The sequence below is a fragment of the Oryctolagus cuniculus genome, chromosome 13, assembly GCF_051225735.1.
Source record: "Oryctolagus cuniculus isolate XC-2025 breed Fujian yellow rabbit chromosome 13, ASM5122573v1, whole genome shotgun sequence".
Taxonomy (NCBI): domain Eukaryota; kingdom Metazoa; phylum Chordata; class Mammalia; order Lagomorpha; family Leporidae; genus Oryctolagus; species Oryctolagus cuniculus.
In genome coordinates, this window is record NC_142879.1 from 41,422,084 (window position 1) to 41,446,775 (window position 24,692).

The 24,692-nt window shown below is 46.9% G+C and overlaps 1 protein-coding gene across 4 annotated transcripts in view; it reads right to left on the bottom strand.

Moving 5' to 3' along the window:
* Nucleotides 1–24,692, bottom strand: part of FAM171A1 (family with sequence similarity 171 member A1) — a 151,482-nt gene that overhangs the window by 61,116 nt on the left and 65,674 nt on the right. For 3 of the 4 annotated variants that reach the window (XM_070055447.2, XM_002717428.6, XM_089311492.1), the window contains exon 2: nucleotides 1,379–1,606. Coding sequence is in view for 2 of the 4 variants with exons in the window: in XM_002717428.6 (XP_002717474.3) it covers nucleotides 1,379–1,606 (228 nt within the window). In the remaining 2 variants the exon portion in view is untranslated. Of the gene's footprint in view, nucleotides 1–1,378; nucleotides 1,607–9,591; nucleotides 11,690–24,692 lie in introns of those variants that run through there. The other variant, XM_051821430.3, reaches the window with a different exon arrangement.

Here is a 24,692-nt window from a genome sequence, read left to right on the forward strand (position 1 = left end):
CTCTGCTCCCAATCTTCAAGTACCTGGGACCCTGCTGTCCATACAGGAGACCTGGATGGAGTTCCAGGCTCTTGGCTATTGCAGGCATTTGGGGAGTGAAGGAGCAGACGGAAGATATTTTTCTCGCTCACATATGCACTCACTCACTATGCTTTTCAAATAAATAAATCTTTTAAAAAAAAAGAAGTTATAGCAAATTTATAATAGCCAAAAGTAAGAATAGATAGAATAGAAAATAGAATAGAAAAGATAGGAGGAGTTCTATCTTGGGTAAATGCTGCATGGCTACAAGAAAGGTAAACTAGGCCGGCACCGCAGCTCACTAGGCTAATCCTCCGCCTTGCAGCGCCGGCACACTGGGTTCTAGTCCCGGTCGGGGCGCCGGATTCTGTCCCGGTTGCCCCTCTTCCAGGCCAGCTCTCTGCTGTGGCCAGGGAAGGCAGTGGAGGATGGCCCAAGTGCTTGGGCCCTGCACCCCATGGGAGACCAGGAGAAGCACCTGGCTCCTGCCATCGGATCAGCGCGGTGCGCCAGCCGCAGCACACCGGCTGCAGCGGCCATTGGAGGGTGAACCAACGGCAAAGGAAGACCTTTCTCTCTGTCTCTCTCTCTCTCACTGTCCACTCTGCCTGTCAAAAAAAAAAAAAAAAAAAAAAGGTAAACTTAATCTTTAACAGGGATTCTTTCCCCTAATGATACAGGTTCCTTGTGGCCCAGAAGCGAGGGCAAGCATTGCCTGCAGGAAGCAGTTTTCTTCCAAGGGCAGGGAGTGTCACACACCAGGCCCTTCCCAGTGAGGCTGCATTCCTGGGCACACAGAGTCTTGCTACTTGCTCACCCAATCTTGGTGCCAATAGGTAATGTGGTTTGGGAGCCAGATTCAGCCTGTGGTGAGTGGATGGGGAGACTGCACCTGATGCTCCCCACCTACCCAGGCCCCACTGAATGTGTGTCAGGGGCCATCCCTGCTCCCTGTGGTGGACAGACTGCTTTGAGGGGCTAAACAGGACAAAAAGGGAAAGAGAAAAATCCATCTCGATCATGCCCTACCTGTCTGGACGGACATGCCTGCCCTCCAGCGTCTGTGGTCTGACAGCTGAGGGAGAAGGAGGAGGATGCCGAACCCTGAGGGAACCCCCAGTTCTCATCCTATTAGTCACCCCCAATAAGCTGTGAGACTGAGAGCTGGGGAAACGAGCCTTTAACCCCAGAGTGTGTGTAAAGAGGCAGAGTCCACACCAGCTTCATGCTTTTACCCAACCTTCCCTTCCTACAAGGGGGCCCCCGGGGCACAGGACAAACATGCAGAATTCACTGACTGCCACCACGGCAGCCATACAATGAACTCCGTGTTAGAGAAGGTTGAAGAACGCCTTACCGGGGAATCGGATCGGCTTCCACGGGGCAGAGTTTGGCACGTAGGCATGCTTGGTGGCAGTGACCACCAGCTGACTGCCCAGCTTATACTGGAACTTGATGAAGGCGACGCCATCTGTCCCCGACGTGCCAGAAGCAATGGAGACCTGGTTGTTGAAAACCTCAATGAGCGCGTCCCCAATGGGCTGGTGGGTGCTGGCGTCACTGATGTGCACCTTCAGCGTGACCTCTGAAAGCAGAGAAGGTGGAAGAGCCATGCTGTCAATGGGGAAAGACCAGTCACAATTCCAGCAATCCAGCTTTCACCATGATGGGGGGCTGGGCTGGGATGTCCCCGGCAAACGCAGACCCACATCCAAAACGTGAATAATTTTAACCAGAACATCTTCCTCTCACTTCACAAGACTTCTTATTTTTTTTTTTTCAGAACCACTGCCCATCACAAACTGCTTTCTTTTTTACTGCTTTCTGCCCATACCTACAAGGAAATGATAGAAAAAGTCTATGCCTGTAAGACACAGGACAGCAGACACACGCTCTCTCACCTTTCCCAGTGCTGCTGCCAAGCACAGCCGGCAGAGCCTGGGCTGCTGCAGGAAGGCCGGAGAAGGCTGTGTGCGCTGCAGCCACGTTGGTGAACAGCTGTGCCGCTGCGGACATAAGCGCTCATTGTGCTGGGCATTGCAAAGCTCAGACCGAAAAGTCCTCAGATTATCTTGAGGAATGGAAGACCCAAAGAGTGGGGCAAGGCAGGGTTAGAAGAAGGAAAAAATGAGAACTGTTTGCAAAGACAGATGAGGCAAAGTTAGAAATACCGGCAAAAAAGCAGACAGTAACTGTAGGAAATGGACAGATCCAAATGATTCAAACGTGAAGATGGGATGGAAGGTTTTCATTCACAAACACAGGAGGCGTTTTCTGAGCTTTCACTGTGGCTACAACTGTTAAGTGTGCGCAACAACATGGTGATGAAGCCAACAGGTACAGCAGCTGAGAGGGAACAGCATGTGCCAGGCTTGGAGGCATGAACAGGTCACACTTGCAGGAGAAAGGACAGCAAGGTCAGAAAGCCAATGGACAGCACGAGGGGTATGAGGCTGGAGAGGCAGGTGGATGACTTAAAAGGATTATTCCTTATCCTGAAGACAACAGGGGAATGGAAACCAAGATCACGCAACAGAAACATCTGGCTCTGAGTGAAGACCGGGCTGGGGGAGAGGCAAGACTGGAGACTGAGCATCCAGTTAAGAGGCCTCTGATAACCCAGGAAAGAGATGATAGTGGACCAGACTCCAGCCTCACAGTGGGCATCAAGATGTTGATTCCAGAACCAGATGGAAGAAACAACTCAGAAGCATATGCTGCTCCCACTAAACTCTTCATTGATATAGGAAGGGAGTAAATGGTGCTTGGTGACATAAGCCCAACCTGGACACTTGCGGGATGACTTGCCATGCTGCTCCCATCGGACAGCTGTATCAGTGACTTGAGATAGAGAACTGGGGCAAAGACTAGCAAGGAACTACAAGTTATGCAGGGAAACTCAGGCTTCCAGAACCCCCGGAGCCAAGCTCCACAGAGTGTCCATCAAGGAGGCCAGTGAAGGCTGGCTTGGTGAGGATGAGGGAGGAGTGCTGGGGTTGGCCCCGCATGTGTGGCCTCGTGGTCACTCTGGAGTTCTGTTAGGTAGGAAGTTAGAAATTAGCCTATGTACTCTATGAGAGGGGCCTATGGAAAACAAAGCATCTGCAGAAGCTCATCTTGGCAGCAGTATAGTATTTCACACTAGAAAGTCCTGCCCATCCCCTGATAGCACTGAGTAGAGAAACCCTGCGAGGAATTTCACCTAATTCACACTCAGCAAACCCTCTGTTCTGGAGAAGAGGGAGGGGGAAGGAGAGCTGCACCCCATTCCCTTATAAGCCCCAATCTACATACAGACTGCGCACTCAGCTCTTAGTCCTTTCCTGAGCCGCCTGCCTGGCCTGCCAGGTGTATTCTCTTCATTGAGCCATGTAACCTTGCTTTCCCCAGTCTGAGTGACTGGGTACTCTCAGATTCTGTCTGGAGAGGTGCCCATCCATTCTTCTGGATGCTCCATGCCATTAAACCTTGCTACCTTGCTTACCACTGCTCTCTGTCATGTCTGAGTTCTTTCTTGCACAAAGACAAGAACCTCTGCTACCCGTCTCCGCTGACAGTTCTGTGGCAATTCATATCCTGGCTTGATTCTCAGCTCCGGAGGACTGCCCGGTGGCCTTCACCTCTCCAGGGCTCAGACTCCCTACCTGTAAGCTGGGGGTGCCAGCAGCACACAGCTCCACTGCCAGGTGGAACCATTTAGGCTAATGCCTAGCAGAGGATGCCTCCGCACACGCTCCTGCCCTTCTTCATTCCAATTACTAGGCCTGCGGCGCTCACTGCCCTAGGGTGATGCGTGGGGCTCAGAGGAGGGCGGTGGAGGGAGGCAGGTGTGCAACGAGAGAGAGGATGGGATCCTTCTAGGTTTACTAATACCTGTGCATCTGAAGTGCTCTCCTCAACTGCAGCCATGGTGGTTTGAGAACTTCCACCTTGGTAATTTAGCAGCTGTTCATCCTAGGACACTAAAGCAACCTTTTCAATATTGCAAATTCCAATTAGTCAATCACTTTCTCACCCATTTTTTTCCACATACCAATTTAATAAATTTCTCGAGTAAACGACCAGCAAGAACAGCTAATGAATCCTGATCTAAATACTCTACATATGTATCAAATAAATCCCTCAAAATATTGTTGATTGAGAAAAAAGGTACAGATATTGAACTTGGATAATTCACACTATCAGAGGTGAAAACTAATACCAGAAGAGGGATAAACTCAACATCTCGAAAACTAAGGGTTTGATATTACAAAACACATGTAGTCAGTTCACCTTAATCTTACAGGGTTATCTTCACGCAGAATAAATACCACACATACACACAGACACACACACACAAACATAAGTCTTATTTAAGTTGGTCTTCTTTGTCCCCAAGTAGGACAAGTTTGGCTAAGTCAGGCTAAGTCACAACATAAATTAACTCAGCTTTCATGAATATTCACAAAGAATTCCTTGGGAAGAGGGTAAGTGGGAAGGGCTCAGAGGGCTGCATTGATGTGAATTTATGGTAATGCAACATTTACTAACAATCGGGATTACAAGGTTTCTGTTCTTTCTTCTCTATTTGCTGAGAATGCAAACCCTGAAGAGCTCTGGAAAGAAAAAGTTTATGAATAAACAAAGAAAGGGAGAGTTGCACTCTGATCTATGTTAGAAGTTCTACCACTTCAATTTCTTCTGATATGGGAGGTCTAGCTTATATACTGCAATTTGTACTTTGAAAGAAATGATTTAGCTCCTTCTTTTGGTGTATCAGGATGGGAAGAAATACCAGTACGGTCAGGTAATCCTTAGAGATGACTGGAGCATCACTGTTATGGAGTTCAATAGCAAACAAAACTATTTTTACTAAATGACAACCTGGGAAATAATATCGCAATGAAAGGTGGATGTTCACCACTAATGTACTGTCCTTCTACAGATAAAATAAAGACCCCAGGAACGGCCCCAGACCTACGTAGGCATGAAGATTCGCCATGCTCCTCTGCTGATCAGTGAGAATTGAGGGATGCTGCTGAGCCGAGCAGGAGCACCTGTTTACTAAACCAGAGGCTGGACCAGCGTCCTTTACTCGTCACCCAGCACACCCATCACCAAGTTCTGCTGCTTTTCATTCCAAGATGTACATCTTGTAGGCCTTCCTTTAGCACCCTTGTTAACACTGCCCTATTGCAAGGCCTCATCATCCGTCCCTTAGACTGTTGCTCAGCCTCTTAACAAAAGCTGCCACTGCCTTCAGGCCTGAGCCCTCAAACCTTGCTGAATCCGGAGGGAGCTACCTAAAATACTGATCTGACCTCTGCCTGTCTCCCTGGAACCCTGTTTCTGCCAGCCTCCCTCCACCTGCAGTAGGATGAACACCCACGGCCTGACCTGCTTTGATTGGTCTATGAGTTAAGAGTGGATTTTATACTTCACATTTTATGTATTTATTTATGTGTGTATTTATAACAAACAGAGAGACTGAGAGAGAAATCCCATCTGTTGTTCACTCCCCAAATGCCTGCAGTGGCAGAGGCTAGGCAAGGCTGAAGCCAGGAGCCAGGAACTCAATCTGTATCTCCTATGTGGATGGCAGGGACCCGACAACTTGCTGCCTCCCAGGGTGTGCATCAGCAGGAAGCTAGAGTTGGGAGTGGAGCCAGGACTCAATTCCAGGCACTCCTGTAAGGGTTGTAGATGTCCTAACTGGTGGCGCAACTGCTAGGTCAAGTCTCTGCACCATATGCTTTTTAATGACTAAAAAAAAAAAAAAAAAAAAATCAAAAGAATAAATACTGTGTCACGTGAAAATTATCTGGGATTCTAATTTCAGCGTCTAGAAAGTTTTATTGTACTATAGTATACCAGCAACTGCATCTCATCTCTAGCTGTTTTGCATTGTAATGGAAGAGTTCTAAAATTTGCAAGAGACCTTATGCCCTGCATAGCTTAAAACTAGGTAACTTTCTTGGCCTTTTAAAGAAAAAGGTGGTCGCCCCCGAGGGACAAGAGACAGATCCTCCCATCAGGGCCCACCTGACCCCCACATTCTGCCCTGGGGCTTATTCCTTGTCCTGCTCGCAGATGCCTTTCACTTGGGAAGGAAAATGATTTTCTACACCTTCCCTTTCATGCCCCTCATTCTTATTCTTCCTTTCAAAGTCCTAGTGTAGGCTTATTTGAGAAGTTACTTCCAACTTGACAACCCCTCCCCTGTCAGAGCCTCCTCCCCTTTGCTCTCCCCAAACTGGGTGGACACAGACTCTGCTCTCTGCTGTAGGCCAGCTGTGCAGGCAGACAATGGGACTCAGACCCCTGACCCTCAGGAGCCTTGAGCTCTGCAGCAGTACCTGCCCTCCCAACCCCCGCACCGCCCCGGTTTTGGGTACCTAGTAGTCTCTGCAGTTTGAAATACTGCATGGAAAATTTTAGAAATAAACACCTAGAAATAAGTTGCATGCTGTTCTGAGTAGCATAACGAAATCCTATACCATCCCATTTTACCCTTCCCAGCACAGGATCATCCTTTTGTCCAGCACATCCATGCTGTACATGTGGCCGGCCCACCAGGCATTTGGCAGCTGTCTCAGTTATCAGACCAAATTGCCCGTATTGCAGCGCTTGTGTCCAGGTCAGCCTATTTCACTTAGTGTTGACCCTGAAGAGCAAGAGTAGTAGTGATGTGGCATGTTGTCAATACTGTCAAACTAGTTCTATTTTATTTTTGATTTGTTGTTAATGTTACTGTGCCTAATGCAGAAATTAAAGTCTTATAGGTAAGTAAAAGGGTGCTTTTAAAAATTCATGAAAATGGGGTTAAAAGTTTATTTTGGTGCCAAAAAATCTGAAATTCATGTATAAGAGGGTCTTCCAAAGGTTTGTGAAAAATATGTATTCTTAAAAACTATGGATGGATTTCAGAAATTCTTGGCATCAAAATGGTTACCTCTGAATTCTGTTTTTCCATGAACGTTTTGCAGTATGCATGTATGTACAGGAGAAAACAGGGTCTGGTGCTATCCATAGCTTCAGGTACCTCCTGGAGGTATTCTTTGCCTCCTTCAGGTCTTGGCATGGAATCCCCCTGTAGATAAGGGGTGCCAACTGTAAATAAAAACCAAAGTAGAGTTTTAAACTGGCACCCCAGGGGAGCACAGAGAGGGAACCTACTTTCAAATGTGTGGTCTGGGAAGGCAGGGTCATTTCAGCTTAGACCTGAAGAGACACAGGCACCAGCCAGGGCAAGAGGTGAAGGCAGAGCCATAGAGGAGGAGGACGACCCGGTGACTTGCACTAAACAAAATCCGGTGTGGAGAGAGCTCAGCTCATAGGCCCCCGTGCCTGAAGGCAAGCAGCACAGACCACACCAGTGCCAGTTTCACAGTACCTGCTGTGGCCTGTGAGCCCTGCAGGAGGGGTCGTCTTTTTCAAAAATTCATTCTTTCATTTTATGGAGCCAGCAGGTATTCACTCAATGTTTGTAAACTGGGTGCTGGAGTGAAACAAACCACATCCTAACGTGGCACTGTCCAAAGTGGGGGCCACCAGCCACACGCAGGCACGCACGTTTAAGTTTAAATTAGTTAAACGTAAATTAGTGTGAACACTGAGCTCCTTGGTCACAAGGCACATTTCAAGGGCTCAACAGCCACATGTGGCTTGTGCCTGCTGTATGGGATGGCACAGGTGAATTTCCCCATCACCACAGAGAGTGAGGTAGGATGGCACTGATGACGTATTACAAACCTTCTGAGTAGAGAAAGCCAGGGGGGCTCAAGGAGCTCCCGGGGGAGTAAGTCAAGAGCGTGACTCTGCAGCAGCCCTGACAGTAAGAGAAGGCGCCTCCTGTGGTCTCTATCGGGTCCTCACCCCTCACCTGAAACTACACGTCTGTCCTCTCTTGTCCTATGCGCTCCCCATCCAGGGAACTGGGAGGTAGCCAGGGGGCCCCTCCCTTGCCTGGCACCTCCTTCCACCCCTCATCCACGCAGCCCACTCCCTCACCTCCCTAAGGCCTTGCTGAACTGCCACCTCCTCGATGAGTCTCTACCATCACCAAATTACATTTAAAAAAATTATTATGGGAATTTTAGAACATTCTTTGCCACAACAAAATACCCTACAGTAGGCAGCTCATAAACAACAATATTATTTCTCACGGTACTGGTAGCTTGGAAGTCCACGATCACAGCTGATTCCCGGGCCGCTGAGGGCCTGTTTTTCAGGCACCGATGTTGACTGCTCACTTCATCCTCACGTGGGAGAAAGGGCGAGGTCACTCTGAGGTCCCTTTTTCAAGGACACTGCTCCACCCTCATGATCTAATCAGCTCTCGGCGGCCCCACCTTCTACTAGCACCATACTCTGGGGAGTTAGGATTTCCACAAGAGAATGTGAGTGGGGGTAGGGGGAGCAGACACAAACATCCAAGTCATAGAGAGGTTATACAGAGGACCGCTCAAAGCCTGCCCTCCACCACCTGCACCACTACGCTGTTTGGTCAGACAAGTTTCAGTGGTGATAACTCTCTGCCATTCTGGTCTCAGGTATCCCGTTTTTTTGCTGAAATAATCTGCAGCAAATTCTAGATAACATGTTAAATTATATAATTTCCCTATAAGTTTCAGTTCACAAAAGATGAGGATTTAAAACAGCAGAGAGCTGGCCTGGAAGAAAGGCAACCGAGACAGAATCCGGCGCCCCGACCGGGACTAGAACCCGGTGTGCCGGCGCCGCAAGGCGGAAGATTAGCCTAGTGAGCCGCGGCGCCGGCCCGCAACCCATCTTGAATTTCTGAAGTTGTCCTGCTTTGATATTTTCATTTTATATATGACACTCACCAATTATAGTATGTTTATAATGTGTATGTTCTTTAGCCATCAGCTTAGACCAGATGCAAGCTTTGAGAGAATGAGTCTGCCTGTTTGTCTTTCTTTCTTCATTCATGAATCCTAAGCATACAGAATAGTGTCTGGCCCAATATATATAGTGAGCAAATCACTAAAACTTGTAGGTATTTCTGGATATTATCTGTTGCATGACCTAAGTATCCCTGGTATTATTCCATTTCTTACCCATCTTACTGTCAAACTCCGTTTAAAAACATTAACTATATTTAACTTAAAATTAAATATAAATATAGTTTAAAAACTATAACTAATGACTGTAACTATTTAGTACCTAATATCATGCTATGCATACAGGAGCTAATCAAAAAATATTTATTGATCAGCTACTGTTGCACAACATGGTACAAGGTACTGTTGGGAGACTTGAAAAAAGAAGAAGGAAAGACATGGCTCCCATTTCTAAGGAGGTTCCAGTTGGGCAAGGGATGGGGAGGGAAGTCCAATCTACATGGCAGAGGGCAAAAAGGATGAAACTTGGCGGGGAGGTGTAAGAATAGACGCAGCCAAGAAGAAGCGATCTGGAGCTTGCAGGGAGAAAGAGAAACAAAGAAGCCAAAAAAGATCTGTAAGTAGCCAGAGAGAGGGACAAGAGTCAAAAGATTTAAAGACGGGTGTGACACGACCACAACTGGAAAGCAATGGAGGTTCCACGGGTATGTGCTGCGCGCCTACCGACCTGATTATGGGTTACAGAGTTCAGCGGGGGAGAATGCTTCCTGGAAGAGAGGAAAATTGAGGCTGAGGCTGGTAGGATGGGTAGTGTGGACAGACGAGCCAGGACCAGCCTGACTTCTTTCATGCGAGGATGTTCTATACTCCAAGTTCCAGGCAGTCATTTTCCCATACTCCCTTGTGGCTGGCTGAGATGGGGAGGAATATATTTTGGTGCCGCTTAATCTGATGCTGGATTTTTATTTGGAAGACAGCACAGAGAAGCAGGTGTTTTTTCTGACCACAGGGACTAGGAAGGAGGCATCTGGGACTAGTATCAGCCTAGGGCTCAGGCATCGCTGTGGCTGGGAGCCATCCCCGGAATGATGATGAATGTCTCTTCTCATTAAACCAGCTAGAGTGGGTAGTGCTGTTTGCCCTCGGCAGGTCCTGTGTGGCTGACGACTGTTTCCTCGAATCTGTGCCCATGGGCTCTCCTCCCAGCCTCCTGGTGCCTTCCTGGTGCCTTCCTGGTACACAGAATGGGCTCCACTCCGCAGGTCTGCTCAGGTCAGGTGTGTCCTGGGCAGTGTGTACTCTGGCTTCTTCCTGCTACTCACTCTTACTCAGTGAATTATTTTCTGATCAGGAGTTCAACCATCGCCTCTAGAGCATTCTCAAATTTTCATCAGCCAGGGGCAGAGCCAAGAGGGGAGAAAGAAGTACGCAGGAATTCTTCTTCCACCGTGATTCAGAGCTCATTTGCTCTTGGCAAGCATGAAGGGTTTGGCTCTGCGGGCGCAAGTTCGTCCGTTTTAAGCAGTACAAAGAGCATCTGCTTTGTGGGTAGAAAACTAAACATTATCTTTTAGCCCAGCATTATCTTTTAGTCATTTCCTTTCTAACTGCCACAAATTTAGAACTAAATGCAACACGGCTGTTTCAAATTGCTGGCTTTGGAGAAGGCACCTCTGAGTAGCAAGTTAAGAGGAGACCTAATAGCTGGGACAAGAGGATGAAATTATGGTACATGGTTCAGACAGCAGAACACTGGCAAACTGCCTGAAGACACTGGGAAGTCACCTGCATAGTTCACCTCGATTTCTCTCCCCACCCTGCATCGTCAGATAATAATGTACACCTTTACCTATCTTTCAGAATGCATCAATTTGATAACTTCGCCTTCAACTCTAAGAAAAACATCCTCAACTTCTCTCTCAAAATCACAGACTAACACGGAACACTCTGGAAGACAAAGCCCTTTGTGGTCTGCCCCAGGGACAGTGCTAGCAGAACAGGCACCTGCTCTTTGAGTGGCTCTCATGTCTACCCCAACAAACTCTGGGAGGGAAAGCAAAGCTCGTAGACTCCATTCTCCTGTTTGTCTCTATGAAGCTTCTGGCTCCCCTGACTGCTTCTCATTTCCTTTTATATAGTCCCCAAATTGGCCTTTGTTCTGGGATTGCAATTTTTTCCTTTCCTTTTAGTTTTGAGAGCTGCTGGTTTCCACAGCAACACATCCTACTTTGAGCACACAGCATTTTCTGGGTTGGCCCTAGCGGCCCAGCGGAGAGAGTTCATGCATGAGGTGGACCCAGGGAAGGCTCTGGTCCCCAGTGCCTGGAGCTGCGGGAGCCACCTGTCACCAGGGCAAGCAGCTAAAGAGGCCGTCACCACACTCAGCCTCCAGCTCTATGGTGAGATATATTTCACTTCAATTTACGAGAGTTACCTGGTTTTTCATCTCTGAAGTGAAACAACAGAAGATTACTTAATCACCTCTTCCAAAAGAGAGGCTGTTTTTAAAATGTTTCCAGACCTTTGCTCTGAGAGGTTTTGCCCCGTGCTTTCTTGGTGCTAGAATTTTAGAGCATCTGCATGCGCACCGTACTTTCATGACGTTATAAAACAGTTAAAAGCACATTATGTGACAGGGCAGTTTTCTATCCATTCATATGATTGCTTTCATAAACAAAAATAATTTCTTTCACTTTGTAGTCTGATGACCTTATGATACATGCAGTTATAGTAGAACCAAAGTTCCAAAGGTGTTTTTCTTTTTTTCATCTATTTGAAAGGCAGAGCAAGAGAGAGACAGAAATGGGTAGTGTTGGTGGGGGGGAGGATCTTCCATCTGCTGGTTCACTCCCTCAATGTCCACAACATCCAGGGATGGAGCAAACCAAAACCAAGAGCCTGGAACTCCATCTGTGTCTTCTATGTGGGTGGCAGGAATCCATGCACTTGATTCATCATCTGTTGCCTCCTGGGATGCATGAGCAGGAAGCTGGATTGGAAGCAGAGCAGCCAGAACTTAGTATTCTGATATGGGATGTGGGTGTCCTAAGCAGTGACTTAACCTGCAAAGCCACAACACTAGCCTCTTTCTTGTAATTTATTTTCTCCAGTTTTACACAGTGCACAAGAGTTCTTTTGTAAGTTCACAGAATATGGAATTAAAATATAAGTTTGCTGTGGTGAAAAAAATCTGTAAATTCATGTTTTTTTTTTAAGATTTATGTATCTGTAGATTCATGTTTATTTTTTAAGATTTACTTTTATTTATTTGAAAGGCAGAGTTACAGAAAGGTAGAGGCAGAGAGAAAGAGAGAGAGAGAGAGGTCTTCCATTGCTGGTTCACTCCCTAGATGGCCACAACGGCAGGAGCTGCGCCAGGAGCCAGGAGCCTCCTCCAGTCTCCCACGTGGGTGCAGGGGCCCCACTGCAGGCGGCGGTTTTATCTGCTCTGCCACAGCACTGGCCCCATGTACAGTTTTTATAACATAAATTTCCTTAAATGTTTTTGAAGATTCCTAGTATTGTTCAGTTTTATTTTTTTCTTCATAATTCCATGAAAAATGTGCTCCAAGCAAATATATATATAGAAAAACCTAAATATTATAACACAGACCACTCATTACATATCATATATTAATTATAATATACAGGGGGCCGGCGCTGTGGCACAGCAGGTTAAAGCCCTGGCCTGAAGCACCAGCATCCCATATGGGCGCTGGTTCGAGACCCAGCTGCTCTACTTCCGATCCAGCTCTCTATTATGGCCTGGGAAAGCAGTAGAAGATGGCCCATAGTCCTTGGGCCCCTGCACCTGCATGGGAGACCCAGAGAAGGGTCCTGGCTCCTGACTTCGGACTGGCACAGCTCCGGCTGTTGCGGTCAATTGAAGAGTGAATCAGGCCGGCACCGTGGCTCAATAGGCTAATCCTCCACCTAGAGGTGCCGGCACACTGGGTTCTAGTCCCGGTCGGGGTGCCGGATTCTGTCCCGGTTGCCCCCTTCCAGGCCAGCTCTCTGCTATGGCCAGGGAGTGCAGTGGAGGATGGCCCAAGTGCTTGGGCCCTGCACCCCATGGGAGACCAGGAGAAGCACCTAGCTCCTGCCTTCAGATCAGCACAGTGCGCCGGCCGCAGTGCACCGGCTGCAGTGCGCCAGCCGTGGCGGCCATTGGAGGGTGAACCAACGGCAAAAGTAAGACCTTTCTCTCTGTTTCTCTCTCTCACTATCCACTCTGCCTGTCAAAAAAAAAAAAAAAAAAAAAAAAAAAGGAGTGAATCAGTGAATGGAAGACCTTTCTCTCTCTCTCTCTGCTTCTCCTCTCTCTGTGTAACTCTTTCAAATAAATAAACAAATAAATCTTTAAAAAATTATAATGTACATTATTTATCAATGTATAACATGGCTCAATAAAAATCTGGTACAATCTGTACATCATGGGACTTCCTGCCATCCAATTTCTGGCTGCAACCAAAGCATCCTGCAATCTTCACGTGACTGATTCTAAAAGCGATAGTTGGATGTGTTCCTGCAAAGACCAAGATTTCTTTTCTGTTCACAGAAGAGAGAGGACAACGCAGGCATGCGCCGGGGAGTCGCGTGAGAAGAGCACTTCCATCCTCCTGGCTCCCGATGGCCTCTCGGCAGCTGTCCTCCTCTCAAATCTCTTGATGATCTGAGGTCACAGTCCCTGATGCAGAATTTCCACCTCTGGGAGCTTTTCCTTTTAAAAGCGCTCCGTTGTTAAGCTACTGCTTGGGACGCCTGTATCACATATCAGAGTTCCTCCTCCCAGCCCCAGATACTCTGCATTTCACATCCAGTTTCCTGTTAATGTATCTGAGAAGCAGTGGCTGATGCCCTAAGTGCTTGGTGCCTGCCACTCACATGGGAGACTAGAAGGACATGCCTTGGCCTGGCCGAGCTGGGTCTTGCAGGCATTTGGGGGATTAAACCAGAGGATGACAGATCTCTGTTTCTCCATGTCCCTCTCTGTATTTCTCTTTGTTACTCTGACATTGAAATAAATACATAAATCATTAACAAATAAGTAAGTGTTCCTTGGGGTGGGTGTTTTGGGGCAGTGGGTTAAGCTGTTGCTCAGAACACCTGCACCCCACATCAGAGTGCCTGTTCTGCCCCCACTTTGAATTCAGCTTTGTGCGAATGCACCTGGGAGGCAGCATATGATGGCTCAAGTTCTGAGTCTGCAACCAACGTGGGAGACCGCAATGGAGTTACTGGTTCCTGGCACAGCACTAGTCATTGTGGCCATTTGGAGAATGAACCAGAGGATGGAAGGTCCGTTCTCTCTCTCTCTCTCAAATAAATAAAGATGAATCAACAGTTAAAAACAAAACAAAAATGTTTCTTAATTTCGCAGGGAGGATTATGACCTCTAATACATTTGTTTAAATTTCTACTCACATGAAAAGGATGTTTCCCGCTGTAGCCCTTGGGAACTAAGAACACTTTGTGACTTCTTGTGTTCTACAGTCTCTGGCAACTGACTCATTGTCTGAGCCCTGTGAAAAGACAGCCATGTGGCAGACTCAATGGTTACAGCTCCAGCTTGCAACAGAAAGAGAAGAGATCTGTGCAGGCAGCCGATCGGTGCTATTACAGCACGGGCTTGTACATCAAACTGGGTGCCCCTCTACAGGGTGGGTGTTTAAGGCCAGATTTCCTTCCCACCGTAGTCTGCACCAGGCTCACACATAGTGTACTCTTTCTCACCTCAGCTTCACCTCTGTCCTTCCCAAACTCCTGCCTTACATAGTTATCAGGACACTTCTGCCCCATCAATCAGTGGGCTCTTCCTCTCCTCTCCCACAAAGAGACAGTTCTACCAGAATCCAAATGAAGGACGCCCACTAACGACACTCTGTAACCAACGTCACCAAGCTGCCAAGAATGCTGAAACATGCAAGAATGTTGAAACATACACTAGTAGTATGGCAAGTAAAGAAAGCATGATAGATTCATGTAGATGTATGCTTTCTACTGTTTTCAAGTAACAATACACATTATTCCTTTCCCTCTAAACATGTATCGTGGAAACAGAAGACACAATCCTAAAAAATCAACAACCTCCTACAAATTTTTAGCTAAGAATTCTGTTGAGCTTGCCTATACATTAATCAGTTAAACAGTATAAGTTCATTCTTTTATTATACCTAATAGAAAATGAGGTTTCTCCCTATGCATGTTACACTATCAGAGCAATCATAAAGGTGCTACACTCATCAAGGGATTTTAGGTGAATATGCCAGGATAATTTGAAAATTATTGGGGCCAGCACTGTGGCATAGTGGGTAAAGCCACTGCCTGCAGTGCCCGCATCCCATATGGGCACTAGTTTGAGTCCCAGCTGTTCCACTTCCAACCCAGCCCTCTGCTATGGCCTGGGAAAGCAGCAGAAGAGGGCCCAAGTTCTTGGGCCCCTGCACCTGCATGGGAGACTTCGAGGAAGCTCCTGCTCCTGGCTTTGGATCAGCACAGTTCCAGCCATTGTAGCCAACTGGGGAGTGAACCAGCGGATGGAAGACCTCTCTCTCTCTCTCTCTGCCTTGCCTTCTCTCTCTGTGTAACTCTGACTTTCAAATAAAAAAAAAAATAAATCTTTAAAAGAAAAAAGAAAATTATTGCTGAACTTATCTGTCTCAACTGTACAATTAACATACAAGGGTGTTTCAAAAAGCTAGAGGGTGGCCAGTGCTGTGATGTAGCAGGTTAAGCCATAGCTTGTAGCACTGGCATCCCATATGGGCAGCAGTTCGAGTACCAACTGCTCCTTTTCCCATCCAGCTTCCTGCTAATGTGCCTGGGAAAGCATTGGAACATGGCCAATTGCTTGGGCCCCTGCACTCATGTGGGAGGCTTGGAAGAAGCTCCTGGCTTCTGGCTTCAGCCTATCCCAGCACCAGCCATTGCAGCAATTTGGGAAGTGAACCAGAGGATGGAAGGCCTCTCTCCCTCTCTCTCCCTTTCTAACTCTTTCAAATAAATAAAAAAAATCTTTAAAAATTTAGTGGAACAATGGAATTAATAGTTTATCTTGATGTAAAAAAATGGAAATCCATGCATAGTTTTTCATAATTTGCATTTTCCAAAAAGTATAATCTTTTCTAAAAGACTATACTTACTTATTTACTTTGTTTGAAAGGGAGAGAGAGAGAGAATACTCCATCTGCTGGTTCACTCCCCAGGTGTGAGCAACAGTTGGAGCTGGGCCAGCCTGAAGCCAGTATCCAACTACTTAAGTCATCACCACAACCTCTCAGGATGTACATTTGAATGAAGCAAGAATTAAGAAAGGAGCCAGGGGGCTGGCGCTGTGGCGTAGTGGGTAAAGCTGCAGCCTGCAGTGCCAGCATCCCATTTGGGTGCCAGTTGGAGATCCAGCTGCTCCAGTTCCCATCCAACTCTCTGCCATGGCCTGGGAAAGCAGTAGAAGATGTCCCAAGTCCCTGGGCCCCTGCACCCATGTGGGAGACCCCGAAGAAGCTCCTGGCTCCGGTTTGGCGCAGCTCCAACCATTGCAGCCATGTGGCTAAACATCTGCCTCTCCAAGAATTTTAAAAAGAAATAGTATGTATTTGTATTTATTTGAGAGGCAGACACAGAGAGATGGAGAGCTTCCATCCACTGATTTTACTCCCCAAATGCCTGGAAGAGCCTCTGGTTGGGGCTGAAGTTGGGAGCTGGGAACTTGAGCCAGCTCCCCTGCATGGGACCCAATTATGTGAGCCTCCTGGGGTCTGTGCTGGCAGGAAGCTGGAGTCGTGAGCCAGAGCCAGGAATAGCACCCAGGTACTCTGATGTAGAATATGGGTATCTTTGCCACTAGCTAAATACTCACATCTCTGTGAACTTTTTGAAGACATTCATATACAAAAGTGTTCACAAACAAAATTAATGGCAGAATATTTCTATAACCTTACTTAAAAATGTCATCTTAACAGATATATACCTGATAGCAAACTAAACGGACCTGGTCTCAATCCTCCTTACATGATGTCAACCATCACTTAGATATAGCTTAACATGACTACTTATCTTGGGGAAACTTATTCCCCCCAAACCAAACCAATCTAAAATAAAGAATGTGGCTGTTCAAAAATAAATAAATAAATAAAGATGGAAGTAGTGAATGCTAACATGATTCCAAATATAGATTTTTTTTTTTAAAAAAAGCTGTAGTTCTAAGTTTCAGAAACTTTTCCATAAAATTCAAAGTATATACACATAAATCTATCAATATCCTCATTTCTGTCGGACATGATAAAGCATGCAATGAGTACAACCCGGAAATGTAAATACGGCAAAAGTGTTTACCACGCTTCACACAGTACCCTGCATGCTGAGCAAGAGAATAGCGGTGATGCAACACAGTGGCAGTGACCAGATGGCCCACACGTATTTCTAAGGAAATCACCACAACAAACCACTTTAAAATGCTTCTGTTCGCTTGAGGTTTTAAAATGTCCACAAAGGCACAAAGTCTCCTTTTGAGGATTTGGAAGAATCTGGAAACTGCTAAGTTATTGAGCAACATTAAGCATGTCCATAAAATCAGGGGAGCCACCTTAGCCAAGCTTCAAAGATCTGCTGGATGATGCTAGTGGCATGGCTGCCAAGGCAGCCTGAAATGTACGTGTGTGTGTGTGTGTGTGTGTGTGTGCCCGTGTGTGTGTGTTTCCATATGCATTTTTAACAGTTTTTTTTTTTTTTTTTTTTTTTTGTCTGAGGCTAGGATAAGAGCAAAAGCACATAGCATTTACTTTGAAGAAAGCAGCTTTGGGATGATGAAGATGAGGATTTTTAGCAAATCATTTCTCTCTGTGAGAAGACACAGAAAGTGCTAAGCGTGGGCGCTGGTAGCAAGGTAACTGCCTATTAATTACATTTAGAATTGAAAAAAAAAAAAAAGTAAAGGGGCTAGCGTTGTGGTGTAGTGGGTAAAACTGCCACCTACAACACTGACATCCCATATTGGTGCTGGTTTGAATCCCAGCTGCTCTGCTTCCAATGCATCTCCCTGCTAATGGCCTGGGAAAGCAGCGGAATATGGTCCAAGTGCTTGGGCCCCTGCTATTCATGTGGGAGACTCAGAAGAAATTCCTGGCACCTGGCTTTGGCCTGGCCCAGCCCCAGCTGTTGCAGCCATTTGGGGAGTGAACCAGCGACTTGAAGATCTGTGTCTGTGTGTGTTGTATGTCTCCCTCTCCCTCTTTCTTTATAACTCTGGCATTCAAATAAATAAAGTATGCCTTAAAAAGAAAACCAAAAGAGCAAGAAGGCAGGCTGAAGGGGCTGGCTGGAAGGCTGTGAGAGGCTCTAGGGTGTGAAGCTCTCTGGTACCTGAAGTATTGTGAAAGACAGAGACAGGTCCCTAAAGCAGTGGAAGTTTAATCAACCCACTGATTATATTATACATATGCACTTTATTTTCTCAAAGAATTAGGCATGTAATGTATATACAAGCTATTGTGAATATATACAGTTTCAGATGGTATCATGAATATATTATTAAAAATTCTCTTTATAGTTTCAGATGGAGCAGAAACATTCCAGATCACTTTGGGGTCTATCTATATACATTCCCGACCAGTGAGTAGCGTGCGCAAAATGCGCACTTCATGGTCACATGGTGTGGGGTTGGCTTGTAGGTTCCTCCATCAGTTGTTTAGGCCTGGGCAAGATCACCACCTCCTTGAGCCACCACTTCCTTGTACACAAAACGGGGATACCAAATGTATCTTACAGAAGACTAAGATCTGCTGCAATCACTGGCTGTGATGTGTCTGCCAGCACAGGGTATCCTGATCTCGCCAACTTGTAACCATCCCGCCAACTTCACCTGGGGAAGCAACATCTCAAAACCATCACCACCACCCCTCCAAAAGGTTCTCAAGAAAATAAACTGAGAAAGGAGGGAGAGCACGCTCTACAGAGCACGGGGCTTTGGTTCTGACAACCTGTGTTGGACCATCATTTCTGCCATTTATAGTTCAGTGCTCTTTTGTTTCCTTAGTCTTTCTGATTTAGTGGTGTTTCCAGAGCAGTCAAGTTTACTTTATATGTACCTATTTATCTATGTATCTATCATCTATCTCCCTCCCTTTTATTTGCTGGTTCATTCCCCAGATAACCTTTAACATCTGGGGCCATCCCAGGCTGAAGCCAGAAATCTAAAAATCCATCTGGGTCTTCCAGTTGGGTGGCAGAGACCCAAGTATCTGGGCTGTCATCTGTTGCCTCCCAGGATGCACATTAGCAGGAAGCTGGAGAGGAAATGGTGGAGCCAGAACTTGAACCAGGCACTCTGATACAGGATGTAAGTGTCCCAGATAGGGACATTGGCGCTGTGGCAAACCCCTGCCTCAGCTCAGGGTTCTTAAGCAGAGTTTTCTCATCTACCAGAAGTGGGGGTATGTGGTGGAATGAGAGGGCCACGCCAAGATGGCCACGCCAAGATGGCCACTGGCAAGCAAGCATCAGTTACTCAGGAATGGCTTCAGAACCCACCTGGCAAAGGAGCCTGCCTGGCAACAGGCAGTGATTGGTTAGGGCATAAACAGCCCCTTGACCGGATTGACCGCCTCAGCTATATAAGCTGCTGTACCAACTGAAATAAACAAGTCTGTGAGCTGCTCACCTCTGGCACACTTTCACCCAACTCCTGGTGTCTGTGTCATAACTCTGTGCCTCTTGCTCCCACTGCGCTCCTCCTCCCAGAACGAATCCACCGCAACAGGGGTAATGCTCTTGTCCAAAATCTCATAGAGCTCCATGTAGTGACATAGCAAGAAGGTGTTTCCCACATGGTGCAGTGCACACTGAGGGCTTCATAACTATTAGTTATTTTCACAATTATCTTATTATCTCACATCATTTGAATCTTAAATGAGGATCACCAAGAATCTATGGGAAGTTTAAAAATGGCCTCCAGAAAAGGCTGATGGAAGGAGCTGGCCATGCCTGGCTATAGTTCATGGATGCTTCTTCCTTCTCTCTCGTAGGCATCATGGATGAGTCCAACGGAGAAACAGCAGAAGCTACTGTTGGAAGAAAATTCCCCAGGGGGCTCTTTTTTTTTTTTTTTTTTAAAGATTTATTTTAAAGAGTTACAGAGAGAGAGAGAGAGAGAGAGTGGGAAGGAGGGAGGGAGGGAGAGATATCTTTTTTTTTTTTTTGACAGGCAGAGTGGACAGTGAGAGAGAGACAGAGAGAAAGGTCTTCCTTTGCCGTTGGTTCACCCTCCAATGGCCGCCGCGCCCGGCGCACCGCGCTGATCCAATGGCAGGAGCCAGGAGCTAGGTGCTTTTCCTGGTCTCCCATGGGGTGCAGGGCCCAAGCACCTGGGCCATCCTCCACTGCACTCCCGGGCCACAGCAGAGAGCTGGCCTGGAAGAGGGGCAACCGGGACAGAATCTGGCACCCCGACCGGGACTAGAACCCGGTGTGCCGGCGCCGCTAGGCGGAGGATTAGCCTAGTGAGCCGCGGCGCCGGCCCCAGGGGGCTCTTTTACTTCTGCACATTTTTTTAAAGATTTATTTTATTTGAAAGACAGTCACAGAGAGAAGGGGGGGGGGGCGGAGGGAGGGAGGAGGGGTCTTCCATCTGCTGATTCACTCCCCAGTTGGTTGCAAGCCAGGAGCCAGGAGCTAAGAGCTTCTTCCTGTCTCCCACATGAGTGCAGGGGCCCAAGTACTTGGGCCGCCTTCTACTGCTTTCCCAAGTCATTAGCAGGGAGCAGGATTGGAAGTGGAGCAGCCAGGACTCAAACCGGCACCCATATGGGATGCCAGCACTGCAGGCAGCCGCTTAACCTGTTACACTATAGCACAGGCCTCTTCCAGTTCTTCAATAACTCCATAAGAGATGGTCCGAGTTATCCCTTTTTCTTGACAAATCCTAACCATTCCCACTCCTCATAATACACTTTCCCCTCACCTACCAGCTACTGTAACCTGTTGTTCCTGATTGTTCCACAGGGATCCAACAATTCCACAGGACAACAGGGAGAAGCAGCAAAATCTGGAGTTTTCTGCTCCGAGCATTTGTGAGTGTTTTGTTTGTTTTTAAGGCACTGATCGTTTGGCTCCTTTTTAAACTCTAAGAGTTACAGAGTCACAGTCACATTTAGGTCACAACAAGAGGCAACTGAGTGGAATTAAAATGTAATGCTAGTTAGGCTGCCAGTTGCTATTTAACATTCAGACGTGCACTTTGTTTAGTGAAACCCTATTTCTGCTTTTTACATCTGTTTGAATAAATTATGTATTAATGAGACAGCACTGTCAACCGTACTCACTTCCACAAGTTACAAAAGTTTACAACACCCTGATTAATGCCAACATGTATGAAATCCAATTTAGGGGAGTTTTCAAAGAAATTTAAAACTTTCCACAGCACAACTGAAATTTCCTGCTTCATCTATATAGGAAAAAAAAAATCCGACGATTCTGAACAGCAAAGTACTGTTTCTGATGATTTTTTCCATAGTGAACACCGCTATACAATATTTTCCACACAGTTTAAGTTTACAGAATGGTTCTGAGTTTGTGCCAAATAGATTAACCTTTTGCCTTCTAACCTGTATAGCTCATGTTCTGGCAGCAATGTCAAGAAGGGGTTTTATTTTCGTCTTTTCCCTTGAAAAATAAGAGACCCACACACCCTTTCACTGCCAACCCAATTAATATTTCTACAGCAGAAAAACAGATTTTTTCAAGTGGCAGCACAGCAGGCCTGCCATGATTTTTGCCTTACACTTGGAAACTGACGCTGTTTAGTTCTCCTTCCCAACGGCATTATATTAAGTGTCATCTGTCAGATGGGTCACAGACATCTACTCTGCTCTTCGTAATCATTCGGCTCAGACCAAGAACTCAAACGTTATGAGGGCTGCAGCGCCAACAATTACAGCCGCAAGAGAGCCCATTAGCCAGAGAATTAGGAATTCAAGCATCGGCAGCAAAGCGCACAGATGAAAGACGTTAAAGCGCAGCCCAGGGTGGCCTGCGGTGACTGGTCGTCCTCGTGTGGGAGCCACACAGAGAGGGCCAGGCCACTCCACAGCCATCAGGGCCAGCTCCTGGGGCTGACAGTGCCCCTTTCCCCGGGAACACAAGCAAGAACCCAGCAGCGTGGAAATAGCTGTGGGCCGGGTCAGAGGCTTCATCCCCACAGGAACGAAGGGTGGGTCTCGGATGTGCTGTGAGCTTTAACCCTTCAATTTCCAGAAGAGGAAGTTGGGGTTTTCATTCAAAGTGACACAGCTAGCCTGTAGCTACAGCAGGACTGGAAGGGTGAGTAGGTGTGTGAACTGCGTTTCTGAGGCTTTGACATCTCAGAGTTTTGCTGATGCTGGAGGAACTTCCCCTCCCAGGGCTACCTAACTTTTTGCCAGTGAGGGCGATGTTCAAACACACCCAACCAATCCAGAGCACACAGCCCAACTTCCTCCTTTAGACAATCTTCCACCCACACCACTATCCCCCTGCCCTAGTCACCCCAGGCCCAGATACCCGGCACCAAGGAGCAGTCGTCATGCCCTAAAACTTGTGCAAATATTTGAACCGGCCAATCCGAAACCTGCCTGGGGTGCAGCAAGGCTCCCGCTCACATTCTCCCTAGCTCCCCTGGCCTCCCCGACCAACCCTGCTGCTTCCCTTGGGGCCCTGTGCGACATGGGCTGCCTCAGGAATTGTGAGTATAAATAACTATCTTTTCAATTGACGACTGTCTCTTCATCTGCTGGCCACCCCATGCTCAAATAGCAAAACCCATGTTTTATTTTAAACTGTATTTATCTGAGAAGCAGAGATAGTCAGGAGAGTACTTTCATCCCCTGACTCACTATCCAAATGCCTGTAACAACCAGGGCTGGATTGGGCTGGGCTGAGGGCGGGAACCAGGAATTCAACCATGTCCTCCCACAGCGGGGTTACAGGAACTCAATTGCTTGAGCCATCATCACCGCCTCCCCGGGTCTGCTCTGGTGGGAAGCCAGATTTGGGAGCTAGAGCCAGAAGTGGAAGCTGGGTACTATGATGTGGGGTGCAGGCCTCTTCACTGCTAGGCTAAACACCACCCTCAAAACCTCTATTTCAAACGGTCACTGACTCAAGCTTTTCCTGGCTACGGATATGCCATGAACAAAGCACCAGTACAGAACTAACTGCACTTACACTTGCTGCGAGGAAGAACTTTCTAGAAGTTTAGGCTGCATGACTAGACAGCAAACTCTAGATCACAGATAACAATGACGCAGTGAGACAAGGAACTGTCTAGCCAGGGGAGCACAACAGAAGGGACGGGATCAGAGCTGATGAGCCTCTAAGTTCTCTTCCAGCCTCTGTGATGCCTGTAAAATAATCAAATACATTAGGGAAGTGAAGAAAAAAAAGATAACTCCCACAGCGGAGTGGAGGGATAACCCTCTAACAATCTGTGAGACTGACTGCAGCAGCGGGGACCAGACAGGACAGAAAGGTCAGCTGGGAGGTGACTGCTGAAGTGCAGCCCAAGGTCACAGAGGCTTGCTGGCACACGAGCATGGTGGGGGCACAGCAACAGGGATGCAAGCAGGAGGGAAAGTGAACTTGAATTTCTAACCTCTTCTCAACCCAGGTGAAGAGACAGGGCTGGGCAGAGGTTCTTACTGGACCTGCTTCTGAAACATCACCAGGGACAGGTCCAACAGCACACAGTAACATGCAAAGGAATCCCCCAAGCAGAGTATAATCCACATAGAAATGATACATACATCATGGGCATATTTCAGTGTGAAAATGCTGGGCCAGGAGGTCTTTAGCTTCACGCCCAGAAGCACATTTATCAGAATGATTCGATTCAAAAGATTTTAAAGGACTTAAATTCAGGTGTTCCACAGAGGCTAGGACAGGTAAAATATTTGCTGGTTCTCATTTGAAAGAGTCATTTTAAAATATTGAAGTTATGCAGAGGCAAGCTGTTTAAGTCATTCTGTGATCAACAGTCAATTCAGAGTAATTACATTTAACTTTCTTAGAATTAGACATCCTTCTGAAGTTGACTATCAAGACTGTCAGATTTAGGGTGAAGACTCTTAAGGATGACCCAAAAATATAAATGAGGGCAGAGGGCTTTTAGGGAGAGAACCAATGAATAAGACCTTTAGTTGCCTTCTCTCTCTGCATCTGAAATTAAAAAAAAATTTAAAAATTGAAAAGATGTGGCAGCAGGCATTTAGTCTGGCAATTAGGATTCCCACATCCCACCTTCAGATTGCCTGAGTTTCAATTTCTGGGTCCCAACTCCAGCTTTCTGCTAACAAACACCACCCTGGGAGGCAGCAGTTTTGGCTCAAGTAATTGGGTTTCTGCCACACATGTCAGGGGCCTGCATGGTGGTCCCCGCTCCCTTGCCCAATCCTTCCCTGCCTATTGTGGGCATTTAGAGAGTGAACCAGTGGATGGGTGTGCTCTGTGTGTGTGTGTGTGTGTGTGTACATGTGCCTCTCAAATGAATAAATAAAAACAAACTAATTCTGGATCGAGCCTCAGGGCCTTCTCCAGGACTTTGCAGCACCTAATTTTGGGGGTATGGGTATTATTTCGGTAGCATCCTGTGAAAATGCTGTTGGGAAACCTTATTTTCTGCCTCCAACTGGTGACCCAGGAGAGTAAAAAATGACATAATTGGCCTACCTTCAAGAGGGACAATAGTTTCACTTGTTTTTCAGGAAATTATGAATCAGCACAAACCCTACACCTCCACTCCTTTGCTTGATGTCATTTGATGACATATAAATGGGTCGTGCAAGTGTGGGGCTGACCCAT